General features: G+C 43.3%; 3 protein-coding genes and 1 non-coding gene across 7 annotated transcripts; all 4 read right to left on the reverse strand.

Annotated features, from left to right (window-relative positions):
- Nucleotides 1-1,804: 1,804 nt before the first annotated feature.
- On the reverse strand, nt 1,805-2,681 carry LOC26526340. Its single transcript, XM_015158774.2, has 2 exons — nt 2,409-2,681; nt 1,805-2,357 (listed from the first exon to the last, which is right to left on the reverse strand). The coding sequence occupies exons 1-2, from the start codon at nt 2,657-2,659 to the stop codon at nt 1,805-1,807; spliced, it is 804 nt and encodes a 267-aa protein (XP_015014260.1). The 5' UTR covers nt 2,660-2,681.
- A 130-nt stretch (nt 2,682-2,811) lies between these two features.
- Nucleotides 2,812-5,986, reverse strand: LOC6543643 (prominin-like protein). The gene is made up of 8 exons (XM_026976976.1): nt 5,583-5,986; nt 5,420-5,527; nt 5,003-5,367; nt 4,822-4,949; nt 4,599-4,764; nt 4,174-4,540; nt 3,285-4,110; nt 2,812-3,096 (listed from the first exon to the last, which is right to left on the reverse strand). The coding sequence occupies exons 1-8, from the start codon at nt 5,984-5,986 to the stop codon at nt 2,812-2,814; spliced, it is 2,649 nt and encodes an 882-aa protein (XP_026832777.1).
- A 141-nt stretch (nt 5,987-6,127) lies between these two features.
- On the reverse strand, nt 6,128-19,087 carry LOC6543644 (prominin-like protein). 4 transcript variants are annotated; one of them, XM_015157978.2, is made up of 15 exons: nt 18,993-19,087; nt 18,192-18,358; nt 12,177-12,708; nt 11,968-12,115; nt 11,781-11,909; nt 11,536-11,723; nt 11,309-11,473; nt 11,113-11,243; nt 10,722-11,057; nt 10,555-10,664; nt 9,545-10,487; nt 9,345-9,484; nt 8,839-8,898; nt 8,576-8,749; nt 6,128-7,504 (listed from the first exon to the last, which is right to left on the reverse strand). In XM_015157978.2, the coding sequence occupies exons 3-15, from the start codon at nt 12,577-12,579 to the stop codon at nt 7,393-7,395; spliced, it is 3,039 nt and encodes a 1,012-aa protein (XP_015013464.1). In that variant the 5' UTR covers nt 12,580-12,708; nt 18,192-18,358; nt 18,993-19,087; the 3' UTR covers nt 6,128-7,392. The 4 variants fall into 4 exon arrangements, with proteins under 4 accessions (XP_015013464.1, XP_026832503.1, XP_026832504.1 ...); XM_026976702.1 differs by lacking the exon at nt 18,192-18,358 and having other exon boundaries at nt 7,230-7,504; XM_026976703.1 differs by lacking the exon at nt 8,839-8,898 and having other exon boundaries at nt 7,393-7,504.
- Nucleotides 13,497-13,569, reverse strand: Trnam-cau. The gene has a single exon. It is a non-coding gene; the product is annotated as a tRNA-Met (tRNA).
- Nucleotides 19,088-19,383: the final 296 nt, after the last annotated feature.

The raw sequence follows: 19,383 nt of genomic DNA on the forward strand, positions 1-19,383 counted from the left end.
GCTGCAAAGTCTTCTCACGCTTTGCATGCCATAAATTTCACCGCCTTTCACTGTAAATCATTTGGCCGACTTAGTTGCGTGCATTTTTTATGCCCATTCCATTGCGTGCCATTTGCCATTTGATGTTCGCTGCAGTTTTAGCTTTTTGCAATTCTGTGTGCCAGTTTTCCCCCAGAAAACTCTTCCATACGATGCTCTGTTTCGCAAGGGGGCCAGGTTTCACATCGGATGCACAAAAGTACATAAAACCGAAAGCCAAGCAAGCCAAAAAGCGAGAGGCAGGAAGAAGGAATCTATTCGAATAGCGAATACCTATTATCTATGCGGTTCAGGTGGGACCTTTTCGACGAGTGCATTGGCATGGCTTTCGAATTCGTTATACCGATTGAATATCAAATCGAACGACTTAACCTTCACTCCAGCAAGTTCGTGCCTTAAGTCTTTTGTTTTCGGAAGCACAACCACAAACACAGTCGTACAAACTGAAAGTGAAATTTCGTTGTAGGTAATTTCGTTGGCTGCCTTTATGATTTTGGTAATTGTTGAAAAAGAAAGGCACTCACAATCGCATCACATCGCTGATAAGAAACGTGATTTAATTTTTAGCTACAAATTATGAAAAACATATGCCGTCCACCAGCGGCTTTTCACTTTTCAATGGCCTTGCCTGGGGGGCCTTGTCTCGTTTATTTTTATTTTTTTATCTTAGTTACCATCAGATCGACTGGAATCGCACCATCGGGGTGCCCTGGTCATCTCATTCGGCTGCGGAAGAACAAAAACTCGTCTGGGAGTCGTCCGCTCATTTTGCGTTGTAATTTTCGAGGGTGAACTGCCCTTTCCGAAGCAGGTTATTTCCGTTGTTCGAAGATGGCTGTATATTATTCGGTTTATTATTATTTAAACTGATTTTGTTATAAGTATTCATTCATTTGAAAATTTAACTAAATTAATTCAAGGTGATTTCGAAATGAGTTGCAGTCATGTGACAAAGCTGATAGCAATTTATAGAACTAATCTATTTGGGGATTACTTATGTTAATAAGAAATCAGCAAGAAATGTCTCACACAACAAATATTTTTATTTTTTGAAGGTTTTGCTGTACCCCAATAAAATGTGTAATCCCTAGACTTCTGGATAATACCCCAATAACTTAGCTTGAAATTGAAATTCCACGAATACCTAAATTTTAATCCATTTGGGCTTCTGATCACCCAAAACGCCCAACCCAAAAATACTCCTCTGAGTGTTTATGGTGTGCAGAGCATCCGAGTTTCACTGCTCCAAATAGCACCTTGTTTTTTCCCGTGCTCTTTGGCTTTTTCCTTCCTGCTATTGTGGCCCAGACAATGATGGAGCTGCACTTGGATGCTTGGCTGGTGGAGGAGGAGCTCGAAGTGGAGCTGAAACGGGAGTGACGATAGCGATCTGCTTTCGCTGCCCCTTAATCAGCCAGTCATCGGAAAACGAGCAAGCTCACCGAAGTTGTGCTTATTTGCCTTTTGTTTGTTTTACTTGTGTTTTGGTGTTTATATTATTTTTGTCGGTTGCCGCCACAAGATTGATGCGAGAACAAGGTTTGTCGCTTAGGTCTTTTGTCGGCCACCGCTTTGGAACTCAAATGCCGGATATGTTCTAATAAAGCCAGCGCAGATTCAAGGCCTTAATGGGCCGGGCCAACAAGGTTGACCTCAGCACGCTTTTAATCGTAACAAAATATAATCGCAGAGTTTCACACTGAATGGAGCGCTGATTTCTTGATAGATGAGCTTGCGGTTCCCTCGATCTAAGTCAGATTTCGATTTAGTAGACATAGAAGGAGCTGGTACCCAAGCTCGAGGAATTAGATAAGGAAGAGCTATTTGCAGAAGTCGTACTTTTCTTCCGGCTGGTATGTGTTTTCCATATCTTCCGAATGGAGCTCATGCCTATATGCCTAAGGATCCCTGATAAAACTTTAGAGCGAGGCTTTTGGTTCCATCTCCGGGGGGATTCCGTTGGAGTCAGTGATTCCGACGGGGTTAGGGGTTCAACTAGAGGAGGGATAAAGTTGGGCTGTGGAGCCGGAAGTAGCAGAGGAGTCCTCTGCAAGCCACCAAGCACCATTTTCAAATTCTCCCTGAGGTTTTTGTACTGGTCCTCCTCATCGAAGGGATTCTTTTGGCTGAGATGGGGCTTTGGACACCATAATATCAGACTTGAGGATGCACTCTTGGGGGTCTTATGTCGACGAAGACGCGGTGGTGGTTTCGGAGCTGGAGGAGGTGAAGGAGCGTGACGCTTGACAGGTCTGGTCCTTTGGATGTCCAGCACCAAACGCTCGGCACTGCCAGAAGCACTGCAGTGTAGACGCCATCTGGAAAGCATTCATCTACATCATTCAATTCTTCAAAAACTGGAAACTCACCCCACCACAATCAAGATCGCATTATAAACTGGCAACGCTAACAATCCGAGTATTAAGAGCCTCACCAGAGGACACGAGGGTTGTTGGAGTTGCATAAGCCAGTCTATGGAGCAGCACCCAGTGGACCCATCTACCATTTCCCGACTTTCGTTAAGCATTCCTAAGGTGGTCATATCATCTGTCCAGGACAAAGAATCAGGCAGGATGTTGCGCATGGGCCAACCAAACGACTCCCAGCATAGCAACTTCATTACTTACTTCGTTTGGAACCAGTAATATTATGTGTCTAGAAACCGTATAAAAAAGAATGACTTTGGATTCTCGGATGTGGTGTTCTCAACTAGAAACATATATTTTCCAATTGAAAATAATACAGCAGTAGTTAATTATTGTCAAATTAAAATCACTCCCTCTTGCGCTTCGCTTGATCCTCATAGTAGTAGTCTTCCGTGCCCTCCAAATAGTCAACACTTGACTCCGCTGCAACGGGTAGGTACCTGTAGCATTGACATTGTGGCAAAGCACCGGGCAATATACCAGGGGCCACAAAGTTGCCCTCTGCAAAGGAAACTCGTGGTGCCTCCGAATAATTATTTAAAGATTTCAGAAAACATCTTAAAAAGTGGGTGCAGGTAATGGCGGGCAGGAAAAGCATGGAAAACACTAAAAGCCAGAACCATATGGCATTCTACGGAATGGAAATAATATAAATAAGCATACGAATATATGTACATAGATTTTCATAAGATGTTTTGATTAGCCATACTCGAACGCTACTAAAATCAATATTGATTCACCATTAAGTTAATGCCAACTTGTTCGATTATTTGCTCAACCATAAGAGTATGGTTAACGGGGAATCACCTCTTCACTTACCATTGGCTTAACAATCCGCTTGCACAGGTCGGCGTACTCAACCATGACTGCATCCTCCTCTCGGGTGAGGGGCTCACAGCTCTCCGTGTCCCCTTTGATGGGCTCGTCGACCATTCGAACGTAATCATTGAGGCCGGATTTCACCAATTTACTGATATTGCGGGCCACCCCGTCGGTTAACTTTTTGTTATCTTGTCGCAAGAAGTCGTCGCCCAGCTTAATCTTGTCCAGCAGATGATGGAGGTACCTGCTAAAGCTACCGTAGCCACCTGATATGAGGCGATCCATTTGCTTCAGCCTATTTATCAGTCGCTGGACAATCGTTTGCAAGGGTACACCCAGGTGTTTCTGATAGGCTCGCAGATAAATTGCCTGATTTTTCAGAGCGACTCCCGGCGTCATCTTGTTCGCCAGGCTTTCCAGTTTTCTGCTCAACGCGTTCACAGGACCTGGTTTTGGTTCTGGAACCAGTTGGAGACAAATGTGTCTTGTGTAGTCCTTTATGTCATATTTAGATAGGTTTCCGCTCAATAGCTGTTTGGCAGCTTCGTCTGCCTCGGGATGAATCTCTTCAAGTCCGCCGGGCAATGCTGTGTTCTCCATTTTCTCCAGGGACTTGAGTACGTCCTCCATCACATCATCCCGAAAACCATACGGATTATAGATCTTCTTGAGACCCAGTACATTGTACAAACTTTCGTTGCGAACACAGCTCTGCAGAATTTCCGCGGTTCTTAGCATGGCCATGGATCGATAGATGGTTACGTTTTCTGGGAGAAACTCATTGGGATTAATAGATTTGTTGTCTACCGGCTGTGGGGTTTTCCTTTTAACGATATGAAACTTTAGTTTGGACCGCACAAGTGCTTTGCGAAAAGATTAAGCATACCTGGAGCAAAAGGCGTGATACATTAAAGCGCCATGCAGCAGATAGAAGAGCGCCAGTATGAATCCAACCGAGAACAGGATGAAAAGAACAACCAGGACGGCGCAGAGCAGCCAACTGCCTACTTTCGGATTGAACAAAGCAATCAGCAGACCAATGAGCAGAATAAGGGGCACCAGCATTAATGGCACAATGAAGCCCAACGTAGTTCCGAACCACGAGGATCCCAGCTTTCTACGCAATGCAGCAACTGGCGTAGATCTAGTTCCACGATTTGGCTTGACCACCGCCGGCATGTCATTTTTCATCTCCTCAACCACGCGTTTCAAGACTTTCAAAGACGCTTCGTACCTCTTCTCTAGCTCCTTTGCTAATTAGATTATCAGACTAAAATGTTGTGAGCAGTCTTCATAGATTACGCAACTTACCTCCTTTGTTCAGGTCCTTCTTGATAGATTCTAATGTGTCACTCATGCGATCTTTTAGCACCCTGGAAACCTGTCGCAGTTGCTTCACTGCTCGAATGGGATAGCTTATAAACTTGCTGTCTATCACATCCTGAACAGATGCACGGAGTGATTCAAGGTCTGGTAGCTTAAGGGTGGTGGCTTATTAAAGTTTTGCTTCTGAAAGATAAACTCATCCTCTTACACTATCGTAATGCAAGCAACCCATGTCGAGCATATTGATCTCATTCGCACGGTAGAAGTCTTGGCACTCCTCTTGCGTGCAGTCCGATGTTAGAAACACCATGAGATCGCGTTTGACGCCACGTAACGCTGTTTAGGATTGTCTGTTAGTTGACCAGATATGAAAGGAATCAAATCCTCACCATCCCGAAACTGAGTGGCCAAATCTCGGGCATTGAGCAACTCAATCTTGATCCTTTGTATAACTGGCGTGATCCTTCGCATTTCCTTCAATACCACGCTCAGCTTCTCAATGGTTTTGGCAAGGACTTCCGGCTCCCTATTGGGATTTTTAATAGCGGGCTCGTGGTTGAGATTACTCTGGATCCTTTTTACTATCTGATCGTAGTTAATGATATACAGATGACGCATACGGTCGGATGCTTTTTCGAATATATAGTCCTCATTTGATTTCCTGGTCTTGCTGGGATAACAACCGGTCGCCTTAAGGTTCTTCAAGTTTTTATTCAGCTGAGTGGCCGCCATTATGGCAAGAATTAGAAATAAACTACGAATAAATCCATAATCCCACTAGGCTGAAACATTTCTTATATACTCACAGCATCAGCAATGCCAAAAGGGCCAATAGAATGCCACAGCAGTAGCGCATGCCCTTAGTGGACCTTTGGTTCTTCGGACAGCGCGCACAGCAGCAGGCATAGATTAGCCTAATGGGAATCAGTTCGCTGAATATAATTTCTCCAAAAATGAAGCAGCTCTCACCCAAAGATGGGCATCAGCAGAAACAGAAGAATAAGTAGAAAGACCAATATCATCAGGCCCGTCTGGGATGCCAAGTACTCCTTCCAGTCGTCCTCCCGTACCTTGGATCCAATGTCATTGCCCTCCTTGGATATATATCCTTGGGGAACTTTCTTGGAGTCTGAGACCACGAATCCAGTAAAAACATGGGCTAAATATGTGATTGGACCCAAAGAGTCCTCATTCTCGTTGTTCTGATTGTCTTTCGATCTGCTTTCTGGTTCTGCATACCTATTTTGTGTACTAAACCTCCTCATAGTTGTAGTAGAGGGACGCAGAGATCGGTTGGTCTGGGATAAAACGATATGGAGCCGAAGGGCTATGATCCAAATAGGGGAATACCATAGGTGCACCTTTAGTTTCATAGTTAGTTTCTTTCCAATTATATTCTTTATCGACAGGATTGATTGTGAAACTCAGATTGCTTTGGTAAGAATAAGTAGAACTGTTGATCTGACCAAGAACAATGCTTCAAAAAACAATTACTTTTGATAGTCGCTTATTCGTACATAAAACCACTTGAAGTTTATTGACAAAATTTTGCAAACGACAGAGACAACCATCAACGGAGCTCGATGATTGACTGGCAACTGGGTTTCGTGTGTTTCGTATTTTCCGGGATCTTATTCGATAATCTTTACTTGCGCTGGGCAATATTGATACATGGTTACTTGACTTAAGCGGAAATCATTTAATGTACGTCAAATGTAAAATACAACATACATCTTACTTGTATAATAATACTAAAAATTATGTAATTGTGTAATCCGTACAATATGCTCGCATGTCTGTTTATTTGTGTTTATGGTGTTTATAGGTTTCTGGAAACTTACAGCTTGCTCCTAGGTTCTAGACAATACAATTGGGAACGTTTAAATGCTTAGGGGTTTGTTTTGCTGTTGTTTTGGTTTTCTCTTACTAAACTATGACAACGTGTTAAGATACGTGTTACATTCATTCATTCTGTAGCTGAGTAGAGGGTTTTATTTGATTGGTTTATCAGTGTCCGAATGCACAATTTGTCGGTTTTAAGGAAGAGTGTAGTATTGTGTATTGTTTCTAAAATAAATACATTAAATGCATTGAATAACTCCCAACTCTGTGTTCTGCTCTTTTCTAAATTAAAATGGCAGTTTTGGTATTGATCATATTTTCTTTAACGCGATTTTGATTTCCGGGAAGTTTACAGATTCCATAAAGTTTTTGATCGGTTAATATTTACGTAGTTGCTTGCTAGATATTGATTTGCTTTCATTTTGTTTTCGTTTTGGGTATGTCTCGCCTGCTCTGAGTGTGTGCATAATAAAATTATGAGATTCCTAAAAGCTTCTGCGGCCGTGCGACCCGGCGAATGGCCAACTTCTTCAAGGGACTCATCAGATCCGACGCCTGCCGCTCGGCCCTCTGGCCCAGAGTCTCCGGACTCCAGACTTCATTAAATGCTCCGGCTGGGACCATCCCCGCCGGATTCGTCCGCTACATCGTGCTCGTCTTTTGGCAACATTTGTTTAAAGTAACTATAAAAGGGTGTTTAGACCATTTTCGTATTTGCTTTCAGGTCAATGGCATTTCTCCTGGTCGGGCCAAAGTGCTAACAAAAGTGATGCTACGATACTTAATTAAATTATATAATTTCAGTTATTTTTTGTAGACCTTTAACTAAAGTACAGTCTCAGTAGAGGATATATAGGGGAAAAGGGGACCGAGGCCGTGAGGGTTCCAAATAAAATCATTCATGTTGCCACCTCTCGAACAAACCGCCTCCGTCCATCTAATCCTGCTCGGAGGCACCCGGATAGTAGTAGGGCGGCGGACGCTCGTACTCCGAGGATGGCGGCGCAGCTGGGGGATTGTGGTATCGTGGCGGCTCGTGGTCCCAGTGCCTGTGGATTGCAATTAAATCGAATTAGTTCATGGGAAATATGCAGGGCGTATTAAATATTTATAGTGCGACCACTCACGCACAACACAGAAACAGAAACACAGGAGGGCGCAGTAGCTGCGATTAATCAGATTAGTTGGTCAACATAGATCGAAACCCGATATGGAGTTAGTGGCACTTGGTCATGAAAAAGCGGGCGTTTACCAGCCATCGAAAGCCATCGAAAGCCATCGGTGGACTTACTGGGAGGATAAGCTTTGAGTAATGAGCTGTGGGCTTGTCTGGTAAGAGATTGTGTCCAGAAGTGTCTTTAACTTTGGAGCAGCAATGTTCGCAAGCTTGTCCAATAAGCAATACAAATTCAATACATAAACATTTAATTGTTCACCGAGGTAAGACTGAATGTTTGCAGAAGAGAAATAAACGTTCTTGAAAAATAAAGTGTTTAATAAAGCGTAAATGTTTGTTTACTACATTCAGCAAGTCGAGAAAACTAACCAATTAAAATTGAGTATAAAATAAAGTTCAGATCGCAGAGAAAACAGAGGGAACTAAGCAAGTTTTCGATAGGGGGTTTCCAGTCTTTTCACAAACAGTCGGAAATGTATTCGAATCGCGGCTGTCGGGGAAGCACACCGATCGAGTCTTTCAAAAGGCACATTACCGAGCAGAAACCAAAACCGCTAAGCATTCGGGCCATGCCTAAAAGAAACCATCTGCCGCCAATGCCTTTGGCCGAGTGCCATTGGTCACACCTTTAGCGCTAAATTAAACGAAATTAAAAATTAGCGTTTTAGCGATTTAGCAGCGGTCTAAACGATCAAGGGAAACTGGATATCGATGCGGTCAAGCTAATTAATTGTCAATACTAGGCAGCTGCAAGGCATTCACTATTGTAAGATTATATTGGGCGATTTGCTAAAAAGACTTTCGTAATAATTAAATATTTTTAACATTATATTTTTCATTATATTTTAAGGAAGATCATAGTACCAATTATCATGATAAGAAAGTCTTTTAGCTAGAGCTAAAAAGCAGGCTAAGGATTCGCTGGGTGGTGGAGTACACTTACGTTGGCGCCATGTCATTGTAACGCATGCTGCTGCTGCCAGGAGCTCCATCGCCTCCGCCGCCACCACGATCACCGCCAGAGCGGTTGCCCCGCGAAACGCTGGGCGAGGCGTCCTCAAAGTAATCCTGCTGTTCCCGTCGCCGCTCGTAGGCCTTGCGACGCTTCTTGGGAACGCTGGAAGAGGAGATGCAATGGGACAGTGGGACACAGGATTAGCGAAAGTGCTAGCCAGAAAAGAGAGAGGTGACTGGATGATCGCTTACTTAGCCAATGGTACATGTTCACGATCACGTTCACTATAAGCATCGTACAGATAGTCGCTTCTGTGGGCGGGATGATTCGGGGTTAGCGGTGAAATGAGAAGAATGTGGACGGCTTAGTTTATGGTGCAAACGCTGAATTTTTTTTCGGTACATGCATACATTTATAAAACAAATGCTGAAAGTTAATTAGGTAAAATGGAATCCAACCCAAGGTGTTAGTCTGTCTTTCGTTTGCTGGCGGCGAGATCGCGATCTGACTTCTTTAAGGTCACCTCAATCGCGTCCCAGGAAACTGCACCCGCTTCATCAGCTTGAATGACTTCTTCACCACCGCCACCGCGGGCGTTTGCGTCCGCAGAGCAGCCGCAATAAGCCTGCTGCCCGCCAGAGCAGGCAACTACAGGCGGTGGCACATATGGAGCTCCCGTGCAAATGGGACATCTTTGGGTTAGGCGGTTTAGCGGGGATGCCTGAAAGCTAATAGTAGTTCAAAGAAGTCAACTCACCCGCCCTCGACCACTCCAGCGGCTCCGACGGTGGCCAGATAGGGATAGATCTTCTTGTACAGGCACATCAGGCGGTGGGCCACGAACAGGATCGGCAGGAAGAGCAGGGCGCACAACAGTATGCCTACCCAGAATCCATTCTGTAAAAATAGTTTGCATTAAATTTGAAATCTTTCCATTTTCAAATAATAATAACTCACAATGGGATCCACGATGCGGTGGCAAATCAAGTCGACTCCACGATAATATATGTACGACAGGGGTGCACAATGACCCACACTTTCGTTGGCCTCCTTTATAATCATATCGATGTAGTCGTCTATCATCTGGTCAATGGAATGCGTCAGATTGCTTCCTAGGGCGTTGATGTAGTCCTTGCCGCGCTTTTGGATGAACTCTTCGGATTTGATGGCCGTGTCAGTGAGAATTTTGATTGTATTGGTAAAGTCGTGGTTTTCGTACGAAATTAGCTCGTCGATCCTCTTTAGATTGGCCTTCATCTTGTCTACAAGACTCGTAAGCTTCGGTACAAAATTGCGATAGAATGCCTTGGTGTTGAGCCCCTCATTCCAGAATGACACCTTGGCCCAGCCGTAAGCAGGGTACTCCAGATCGTTGGACAGCTTGTACAGCTGCTCGGACAGGGCGTTCAGGTTCATGGGCGTGAACTGGGTGCAGAGACTAGGCATGTACAGGGAGCTATGGTACTTCGCAAGCTTGCTCTCGCGCGTTTTGCTTAGCTCTTCGCGTTCTTCATTCGTCAGGAGTACCACGCTGGACAGATCCTCGTCGAATACCTTGATCGAATCTGTATTCTCCTGCGTGTGTGACATCACCTTTATGCGCGTCAGATCGTTGATGTCATATATGTTATGCTGACGCATCATATTGAATATGGTCTGATTGGCGTGGCAAGCCTTGATTGCACTAGACATTTTAAGTGGATGCACTTCCTTGGTAGTTTCAGATGGCGGCAAGAAGTGATTCAGATCTATAGACGCGTCCAGTTGCCGGAACAACGTGTTGTTCTCCTGATCCCTCAGTGGTGCACAGGCACCCTGGTAGGTTACCATGCCCAGCATAAAGTAGAATAGTCCAACCAGTGCGATGATGGAGAAAACACAGAATATCAGCAGAATGGCTCTGAAAAAAGTAACAATAATAATGAATCAAAAAGTCCGCAGGACAGAATAAGATTTAAGCTACTCACAGAAGCAGGCAGGTGGCACCAGTGGACTTGCTGCAGCATTCATCACCATATCCAGTTCGTCGTCGCCCAAAGCAACCGCACAGTAGAGCAAAGATCAGAATAAATAGTACCTAAATGAAAATTCGATAATTAAGGCCTTTTGGTTGGAATCCCTAAGTCCGCCTTACCAGAAGGATGAGCAAGCACACAATCAGGCTGACTACGTTCCTGTCGTGCCCATACCGTCCGTAGACGTCCTCAAATGACTTGGTCGAGTGCAGAGTGTTAATATGGATATCACTCACTACTCCCTCCACAATGTTGCGCACATTCGTCGCCTGTTCTCGGAAGATCGTCCTGCCCTTCGTTAAATCCCGCATCATGGGAGGTACCACGAAGGACAGTTGCGACTTCACCTTGTCGCTAACCTTCTTCAGACGTTCGAGTCCACGTTGAGGTATAGCGTAATACTTGTTTGCAACTATAGTCTCCATTCCCTCTACAAATTCTTTGGTGTTCGGGAGCTAAAAGACGTTTGGGCCATTATTTATGTTCGTACAAATTGAATTCCAGTCATACCTTGTCGAAGTGCAAGCACTGCGAGGAATCAATGTGCTCGATATTGCTGTTAATCAGGAACTTCTGACACATCTGCAGTTGACAGAGATTGGCCACTGCAAAGTTGACATCTCGTTTAATGCCACGGACGCCTGAGGTTAAATGAATAGTTTTGTTATTATACTGCGGTCTTTTTGAGTATTTGACATGTCCTTACCATCTCTTAACTGGGAGCCATAGAAGCGCAGATCCTTCTCCATCTTCTCTACTTGCTTCATCAGCTCCAGAGCCTCGGGCATGTTCTCCAAAACTCGTTCCATTTCTGCCAGGGAATTACTCTCCGATGTGTCGGAGAGATCCAAAAATATGTGCCGGTGGGCATCTAAAAAAGGCCAAGAATGTGAAATGGATCATCAAAGGAATGCAATCCATCAGTATTATTACGTGTTAACTGATCAAGCACATGAGTCTCCATCTCCTCGTAGTTGTACATCATCAGATGGTAAACGTGATCAGCAACATCCTTCAAATAGGTGCACGTATCCTCGCTACCGCGCTTCATTGTCTCGGAAGTCTCGGCAAAGCCGCTGTCAATCATTTTGTTGGTCACAAAGGCGATAATGATGCCAAAGCTGAAGAAGGAAGATAATTTTCAGTAGGGCTTCTCCTGGTTAAGTGCCTCCACTTACATCAGTCCGATGATGAGGATCAACAGACAGATGCCACAGCAGAAGCGCCGCTGAGCATCTTGTTTACTGGTGCACGGAGGACATCCCTGTCGACATCTTCGGCAGCAGCAGAAACAGCAATAGCAAACGCTGAGGAGTACAAAAATTGGTTATCTGTGTTAGCTGATTCAATAGTCTTAGCACTCACGCAATGAACGGTATGATTATAATGAGCACCACGAGAATAAAAACCCAGATGAGAACCAGCCAATAATGTGCCAATAGATCCCGCCAGTCATTCTCCTCCACCTTAGGACCCAGGCTCAAAGTGTCCGAATTCTTTACCACAATGTAACCTGCAATATAGAGAAAAATAAGTGTCCTATCCTTTACCTATTAAATGTGCACTTTACTCACCCTCCGGAATGGGTTCCTCCCTATAAAGAACCTTGTCATATAGAAAGTGTGTAAAATTGAAAATGGGGTTCATGGCCGACGTGGGAGGAGGTGGTGCCTTTGAGTAGTTGGTCGTCGGCCGGTATATGGTGTAATCGACTGGTGGCCAATGGGGCTGACCAAGCTGTTCGTGCGTGGTGCCATGGCCCACATATCCCTTGCGCCAGCTCCCGGGACTATCATTATCCTGGGCGGTTGTGGGCCTGATCAGCGTGGCCAATGCGAAGCCGAATATGGCTACACTTAATCCACATATGGCCAGGTAGGCAATCTGTCGTCTACGACGCTGTCGTCGCTTCCGGGATCGAATGGACTTCGACTTCACCGCGGCCAGAGGCTCCACTGTGGCAGCTACTTCACCCATGGCCGGCTGCTTTTCGAAGGACTTCCTGTCTCGAAGAAGCTTCCTCAAACTGACTAACGTGCTGAGCTGCTGCTCTTAATCGTGTGCTCTTCGGTGTAGTAGCCCACACCCATTTCACACGTCAGTGGCCTGCAATCAGATAAATATAATACAAGATTTATTAGGAAATTTAGTTTTAAGATCGAGTCACTATTTATTGTCTGCCACTAAATATATGATGATCTCAGCCCGAAGAGATATTCTGTAAGTGTATCTTCACCGACACCTATCAAATTAATCTTTAATCTAAATTCCTGCCGTTTTTAAATGGAAATGGGTGAGACAAAGGAAACGCTGACTGAATTAGACTATTCGAGGACAGCACAGAGCTCACACCCTAATGTGGCAGTAGCATGTCCTCGTCCAATAAGAAATGCTTGGCCGGGGCAATAAAATATATTTGCTTCTTGGTGTGTCCAGGCAAATGGGGCATAATCCCAATCCAGGCATTGGATAGGATTGGTTCCCCATCGCAATGCGCACACAAACACACACCCAGAGGCTATCTCACATCCACTTGACATCAATTAAGGTCAATAAAAGCCGAGAAGATGACAATGGGTTGAGGCATTTGCTGCCCGAGAATGCAAACCACTGGCGATACAAAGGACTGAGCTTCGGGTTTGGCTTTGGCACATTGCCCACAGTTGGCAGGTGTTATCTCTCCCTTTGGCGTCGGTTGAATGCACTTGTCCGTAGATCATGAGTCACCAGCTATGCTCGGAAGCATTGCGTGCGTGTGCCGCCCTTGCATAATTGCCCAAATATCAAGTTACTAGCTTGGAGAAATATTCGAAATAGGCAATCATTTGCAATGGCATGCAAAAAATATATATTTTAAAGGCAATATACAAAAAAAGCAAAACAAAAAATGTACATGCCCCGAGTGAGGCTCGAACTCACGACCTTAAGATTATGAGACTTACGCGCTGCCAACTGCGCCATCGAGGCATGAACACGTTGCCGGCAAAAAGCAAACTTCTGCCAAAGGTTCTTATGTCTGCGAGTCCTAACCGCATAAATAAATAAACATATAAATATGTACACACATACATTATACAAGTTAAAGGAACTTTTGCGGTCTATTCTTATCAGAAACGTTATCTTGTCGACGCCACTCGAAAAGCTACTTAATGTTTAATTCACATTGAAAAGAAACACATTTGATTTTTCAACCACTGGTTATAAATCAATATTTGATGTCAATAATGTCACTATTAAATGTACACTTTTAATGTACTTCCATTACAATTTTTGCATAATGGAAAATGTTAACCTATTTTATTACTCAGACTTTAGTCAGATTTACACCCTTTACATTATGGACACATCGTTTTAAGCACTTCATAAAACCAATAAAGAGTACTGCAAATTTTTGTAATTGCTATTTTGATTATACTTATTTAATATTTAATTAATATTAAATTGTTAATATATGACTGCAAAAGGGTACTTTATGATTTTATTTTTAATGTGTGTGTCACTAAGATGATTCTTGTTATTGCCTTTTTTTCTTTAATTTTATACAAAGAGTTTGCTGATGGAGCTTTGTATTTTCTCCCAAACGCACTGCCTACTCACTATCAACTTTGCTCATATTACCAGTGTAGAATGAGTGTGCTCATTTGATACCAGCCACTGGCAACTGTAAATGTATGGCCATCGAGGCGAGCAACAAGCAGCAGTTACATACACTCATCGACTGTCTATGCACCACATAGCCATAGACAAAGAAATCGAAAAGTTTATTGAACCCTGTGGCCGAGTGGGCAAGGGCTACGGCTTTCCAAGGCATTATGCTTTATAGCCTAGCCCTTGCACCCTGGCCCCGTCGTGCCCCCAAAAGACCACAGAATGTAGTGTCGCAACACTATACGTATTTATATATGCACATTCGGAGCACTGCAATGCCGCCTGCTTATCTCGAGGTTGTCCCGCTTCTGCTTTATGCCCTGCTTACTTTCCGGAAAGAGCTGGATAACCAGACGTGTGGATGGCTGTGTAAAAATAGACGTTTGCTGCGGACTGCACCTGCTGACAGGGTCTTAATGGCCGTCCCAAACAAGCGGACGACGAGTGTTTGGTGTCAATTGCGTATACGCCGCGTTGTCTGGCTGGGAGCAAACTAAAGGCGCTGGAAAACCGATGCTCCATTTGCTGCTATGCTGCGTTGCCACAGCTACTGTGCAGAAAATTCTCTATACCCCCATGGTGGGGCAGCCTTTGAACGGCCTTGACACGCGCTACGCTGCGGGCTGCGAACCAGAAGCTGTTCCTGCCCGAAGTTTGCTGCCGTTCCCATACTGAAATCTCACTTGGAAGGCAACTCGCAGGACAATCGCAGATACTGAGTCCCAAGCATAGCCAGAGGTCGCGTCTCCTCAGCGAATTAGGGACAACAAAACAATTTGCAGCCTCGGCTTTGCTGTAGGACATCATGGCCATCAGGAACATGCGCAGTACGAGGCTGCAAGGATGCTGCACTCCCTCGAACAGTGGGCGGAACAGGCAAACGCTCGGCAAGGCCACACGCAAAATGCCCTTAATTCCGGTCAGAGTTCAGTTCTACACAGTGGAAAAGGCAAATACCAAACCACACTATATATAATGTATGTAAGTAACAAATAAACAAATATACCTCACAGCTTTAAGCAATAAATTCCCAACAAAAAAGTTTGCTATTCAGGTGTTGTAAATTTCACAGAAAATCATTTAATATGAAAAATTTAAAACTTCCCAGAATATAAAAATCTTGGCATTCAGAAGGTAAACAACTACAACAAGGTACAACAACCTAATAATGAAATTTTTATTATTATTTGAAAAATGTATGGAACGCCAAAGCGAAGAAATGGCAATAATCAGGTAATAAAGTGTAAACAATTCCAGGAATTTGGAATTCAAATCCTATAATTTGCCAACACCACAAGTCACAAAGTGATTCTTGATAGTCAAAATTATCTTGACTTTTGAAAGTAACCAGATTCAGACACAGCTCTAATAAACTTGCCAGATTAATCAACTATACTGTCTATTTACAAACAACAATACAACCAGGGCGATAAAAGGTATACATTTCGCAATCTGTTAATTTGCAGAACAAACTCGGCCACAGATTGAATCAAAATAAACTAGATTATTCAGGCATTAACGAGCTGTTACGAATACAATATTCCCATTGTCGTCAGTAAGTATCTCGTATCGTAATACAGTTTCCCTTTTAGGTAATATGAGTCAAAAGCATATAACAAAGACAACAATCAATTTCTTGCAATTGAATGGCTTTGCTTGTTCCAGCCCAGCTGATTGAATCCAACTGGTTTTTGCGCCAACGAGAGAAAGTTGACAAAGTTAAGCAAACTTATTTGGCGATACCCGTATTGGGTCACAGGCACGGACCACTAGAACGAGGTGCCACTGTATCTGCGGAAACACCAAGTGCAAGGTGCTCCAAAATCTGCTGGCGGCTAAATCAGCATAAAGTGGAATCCGAACACGATAAACTTAATGACGGTACCTCACCTCAGCGTTATTTGCGAATGGCTTGTACAAACAAAAGAATTAAATACAAAGTGAAGGTTGACCGAGTGGTATATAAATATTTGAAAGAATTCCCATGAACGTAAATAAGCTGCAGTTATTATTGGAATTTATACTAGAATAAATAGGATTTATGATGACCAAGTCAGCAATGACCTCTGCAGAGAACTTGCAATAATAAATGGCATACCAATTTTCAAATTAAAAACGTGTTTTTATACATCGTAGTTGAACATATCTCTGCAATTATCAAGTTCTTAAGAACACTGACTGTTCTAAGAAATGGATGCGATTGCGATTCTTTAAATTTAGACCACACAAAGTATATATCAGCAATGAACTTTACAGATTTTTGAACCGGAAAGAGTCAAATTGATAACGAACGATGACACAATCACCCAGAGTAACTTTCAAATTCTAAGCGGGATATGTGTGTGATTAATCAGTTTATAAATATAAACTTTTCCCCAGAAAAGTACAGCTAACTTTTCGACCGTATTAAGAGCACACACTTTGCTGCATCTACATCTTTTCATTTCAGACCGCCTCCGCCAAGTGACATCCACATCGAATTTGGAACAGCCGGCGGGGAGGTGGAGGTGGACTCCATGGACGGCGGTTCGAGGCGAAAGATATTGCAAGAGAACAGGTTGCCCTGCCAATGGAGTGAAGTCGTGCCAAAGCAAAAACTCGTTTCTCGTGACTGACTCACTCACTCCCCGATAAAAAGCGCAGAAAAATGGGCTAATCACACAAGCAGATACAAAGTAAACTTCTTTAGATGAAAACTGAACAAATTCAGACAAAGGAAGTTGGAGAAAAGGGGCGGAAATGAACTGAAGAGTTATAAAAAAAAGGCGCAGACGATCAAGAAGTAGTTTGCTTTACTTATAGGAAGAAACGGAAGCCATGTGAGCTGACACTAACAAAAGATGCTTACGTGTCCAAAGATGAATTATATGTTATCTCGATTCTCGGACGTTGAGTCAGCTTATTTGTTTAACGAATCTGATATGAAGGTTGGCGAATTTCTGGCCAGCTTATCCAATCGCTTATCATATTGTAAACCTCGGATGAACTTGGCTCCACATTCCGTTTGTTTTCAGATTTCGAAGGCAGACCATGCATGAAATACACAAGTATTTGATTAATGATTCCTAACTCGGGTTTATCTCTGCGTTTTCGTGTAGTGTTTGTTATTATGCTTGGATTTAGCATGCTACATATCTTGTTATTAGTGCTATGAGCAAGTGGCTTCATATTAAATAATTTTTATCCAGACATGTGATTCTACAAACGTTATCATATTTGCATTGGTATATTATTGGAACTTGTGAAATGTTATGCAAGGCACTTAAGCGTTTAGAATCAACCTATTCGTTTTGCTTTAAATGTTTTTTGTAGCTTTAATAATATTATAACTACAATCGCTTAGTGTTGAAAGTCATCTGACCTTTTATTTATTTTGACTGTGTTATCTCGGTTCTAATTTGGTTTCATATTTGTAAAAAGTAGGGCCTATTTTTTAAAAAAATTTATTATCTATGATTATCTCATAGAAATTTTCCTATTCGGGCAAAATCTATCATGTGGGGCTTTTTTTTAGAGTCTGCTTCCGAGTTCTGCGAAGTGTGTGGCTGGGAAATGATAGAATAGACCCCGAAACTCTATAAATACACGGATTCCGCTCGGCTGGGTGTCGTTTCCACCACACGCAATTGTATCTCAGGTCAGGGATGTGTGGCACACATATACATATACATATGTATACATACTCTTAGTGCGTTTGTATATCTGTGGGAGTTCTTTTTTTGAGTGTTTTGTTGGGATGGAGCAATTAGTGCAGTGCCGCGTATTAATTATGCACACCACCAGGACCAGGTGGGAATTCTGGGCGAGAAGGGTGGGTGAAGCATAAGTTTGGAGACAGGAAGGGCGCTATAGCCACTAATTCGACACCGCAAATTGAATAACTCGCTTCTCGGGCTGGGTAAATTGAAATAAACAGAATAAATGAGCCGACGGACACTCACCAACATCGACAACCGCCGCCTAAGCCAATTAAGCTGACTGTTGGACTCGGACTCGGGCTCGTGAAAGATGATGAGCTGATGCGACGCGGCGTCCAAATCCAATTAGCCGTAGGATCCAGCGATCGGTCGCAGTTACAGACTTCCAGGCACGTATCCCCCAACAGATGCTGGGAACAGATGAAGGGAAGCGGAGGATTACGTCGCCGGACTTTCAATAAAACACCCAATTTGGACAGCTAAGAGTGCAATTTGCTCAACTTATAAAAATGCAATTCGACCGAATAAGGTTATCTTGGCTTTACAAAACTAAAGGCTTTTCGTGTTAAATCGTGTAAAATTCCAGTCGAATTTGGGGTAATATTAACAGATAAATCAAAACTGATGGGAAAGTTCGTTGAACAAAGAAAAAAACAACAAAATTAAGGTCGCTGGCGCAACGAGGATTTCCCACTTTCCCAGCTTCCAGTGGCCCTTTTGGCCCAATTGGAGTTTTTCGTAGCCAGTTACACGGGAAACATGGATATTTAAGAATTTGGAATAAATATCTTTAAGCGATTTCCAACCGAGCTCGCACACACATGTTGTACATATACATATATATAGTTGGCGTTGTTTTTGTATGTATCACAGCACTGCACCGCCCTTTCGAAACATTCTGCTCTTTGTTTGCCTGTTACACCTGGCGTTTGTTGTGATTTTCACTCGCTTTTAATATTTTCCCGTGGCAGTAGGCGTGGCCAATCGGGTTTCAGTCACGCGAAGGCACGCTCCATTCAGACTAGATCCGCCCCGGATGTTCACCTTTTCTATTCCAAATTTATCCGATCGAAAAACTTCGCATTTCAAAGAGTTCTGGACGAGTGGGACCGTGCGCGGAGCTAGGGAATACCCGGAATACCCGTTCGGTGCTTAGACAAATGCGCTAAAATATACCAAAAATAAATACTGAATGCATACCGAAAAATAGACGGAGCCCTGGAAGAATATCTAGAGAAACCGTTAACCCGAGACGCAAATCATAACCGAAATTTAATTTAAATGTATAAGGATCTCCATTCTGTTGTGCAACATAATACGTGTTGTACGATATATTGGAATTACGACTTTGCCTTTTAATTTTCTACCAAGACAAACAGCGTTCATCAACCTCAATTTTGTTTCCCCACAAGTTAGATTCAATACTTAGCCTCTT

The sequence above is a fragment of the Drosophila erecta genome, unplaced genomic scaffold (genome assembly GCF_003286155.1).
Source record: "Drosophila erecta strain 14021-0224.00,06,07 unplaced genomic scaffold, DereRS2 tig00000021-arrow-pilon, whole genome shotgun sequence".
In the NCBI taxonomy this organism is placed as follows: Eukaryota; Metazoa; Arthropoda; class Insecta; order Diptera; family Drosophilidae; genus Drosophila; species Drosophila erecta.

Coding starts and splice junctions, on each gene's coding strand:
- LOC26526340 (XM_015158774.2), bottom strand. CDS start 2,659: ATGAAGTTGCTATGCTGGGAGTCGTTTGGTTGGCCCATGCGCAACATC. Junction 2,358..2,408: donor GCGATCTTGATTGTGGTGGG/GTGAGTTTCCAG, acceptor AATGCTTTCCAG/ATGGCGTCTACACTGCAGTG.
- LOC6543643 (XM_026976976.1), bottom strand. CDS start 5,986: ATGAAACTAAAGGTGCACCTATGGTATTCCCCTATTTGGATCATAGCC. Junction 4,950..5,002: donor GGCCACTCAGTTTCGGGATG/GTGAGGATTTGA, acceptor AATCCTAAACAG/CGTTACGTGGCGTCAAACGC. Junction 4,111..4,173: donor TATCACGCCTTTTGCTCCAG/GTATGCTTAATC, acceptor TATCGTTAAAAG/GAAAACCCCACAGCCGGTAG.
- LOC6543644 (XM_015157978.2), bottom strand. CDS start 12,579: ATGGGTGAAGTAGCTGCCACAGTGGAGCCTCTGGCCGCGGTGAAGTCG. Junction 11,910..11,967: donor ATAATCATACCGTTCATTGC/GTGAGTGCTAAG, acceptor TGTACTCCTCAG/CGTTTGCTATTGCTGTTTCT. Junction 10,665..10,721: donor TGTGCTTGCTCATCCTTCTG/GTAAGGCGGACT, acceptor ATTTTCATTTAG/GTACTATTTATTCTGATCTT.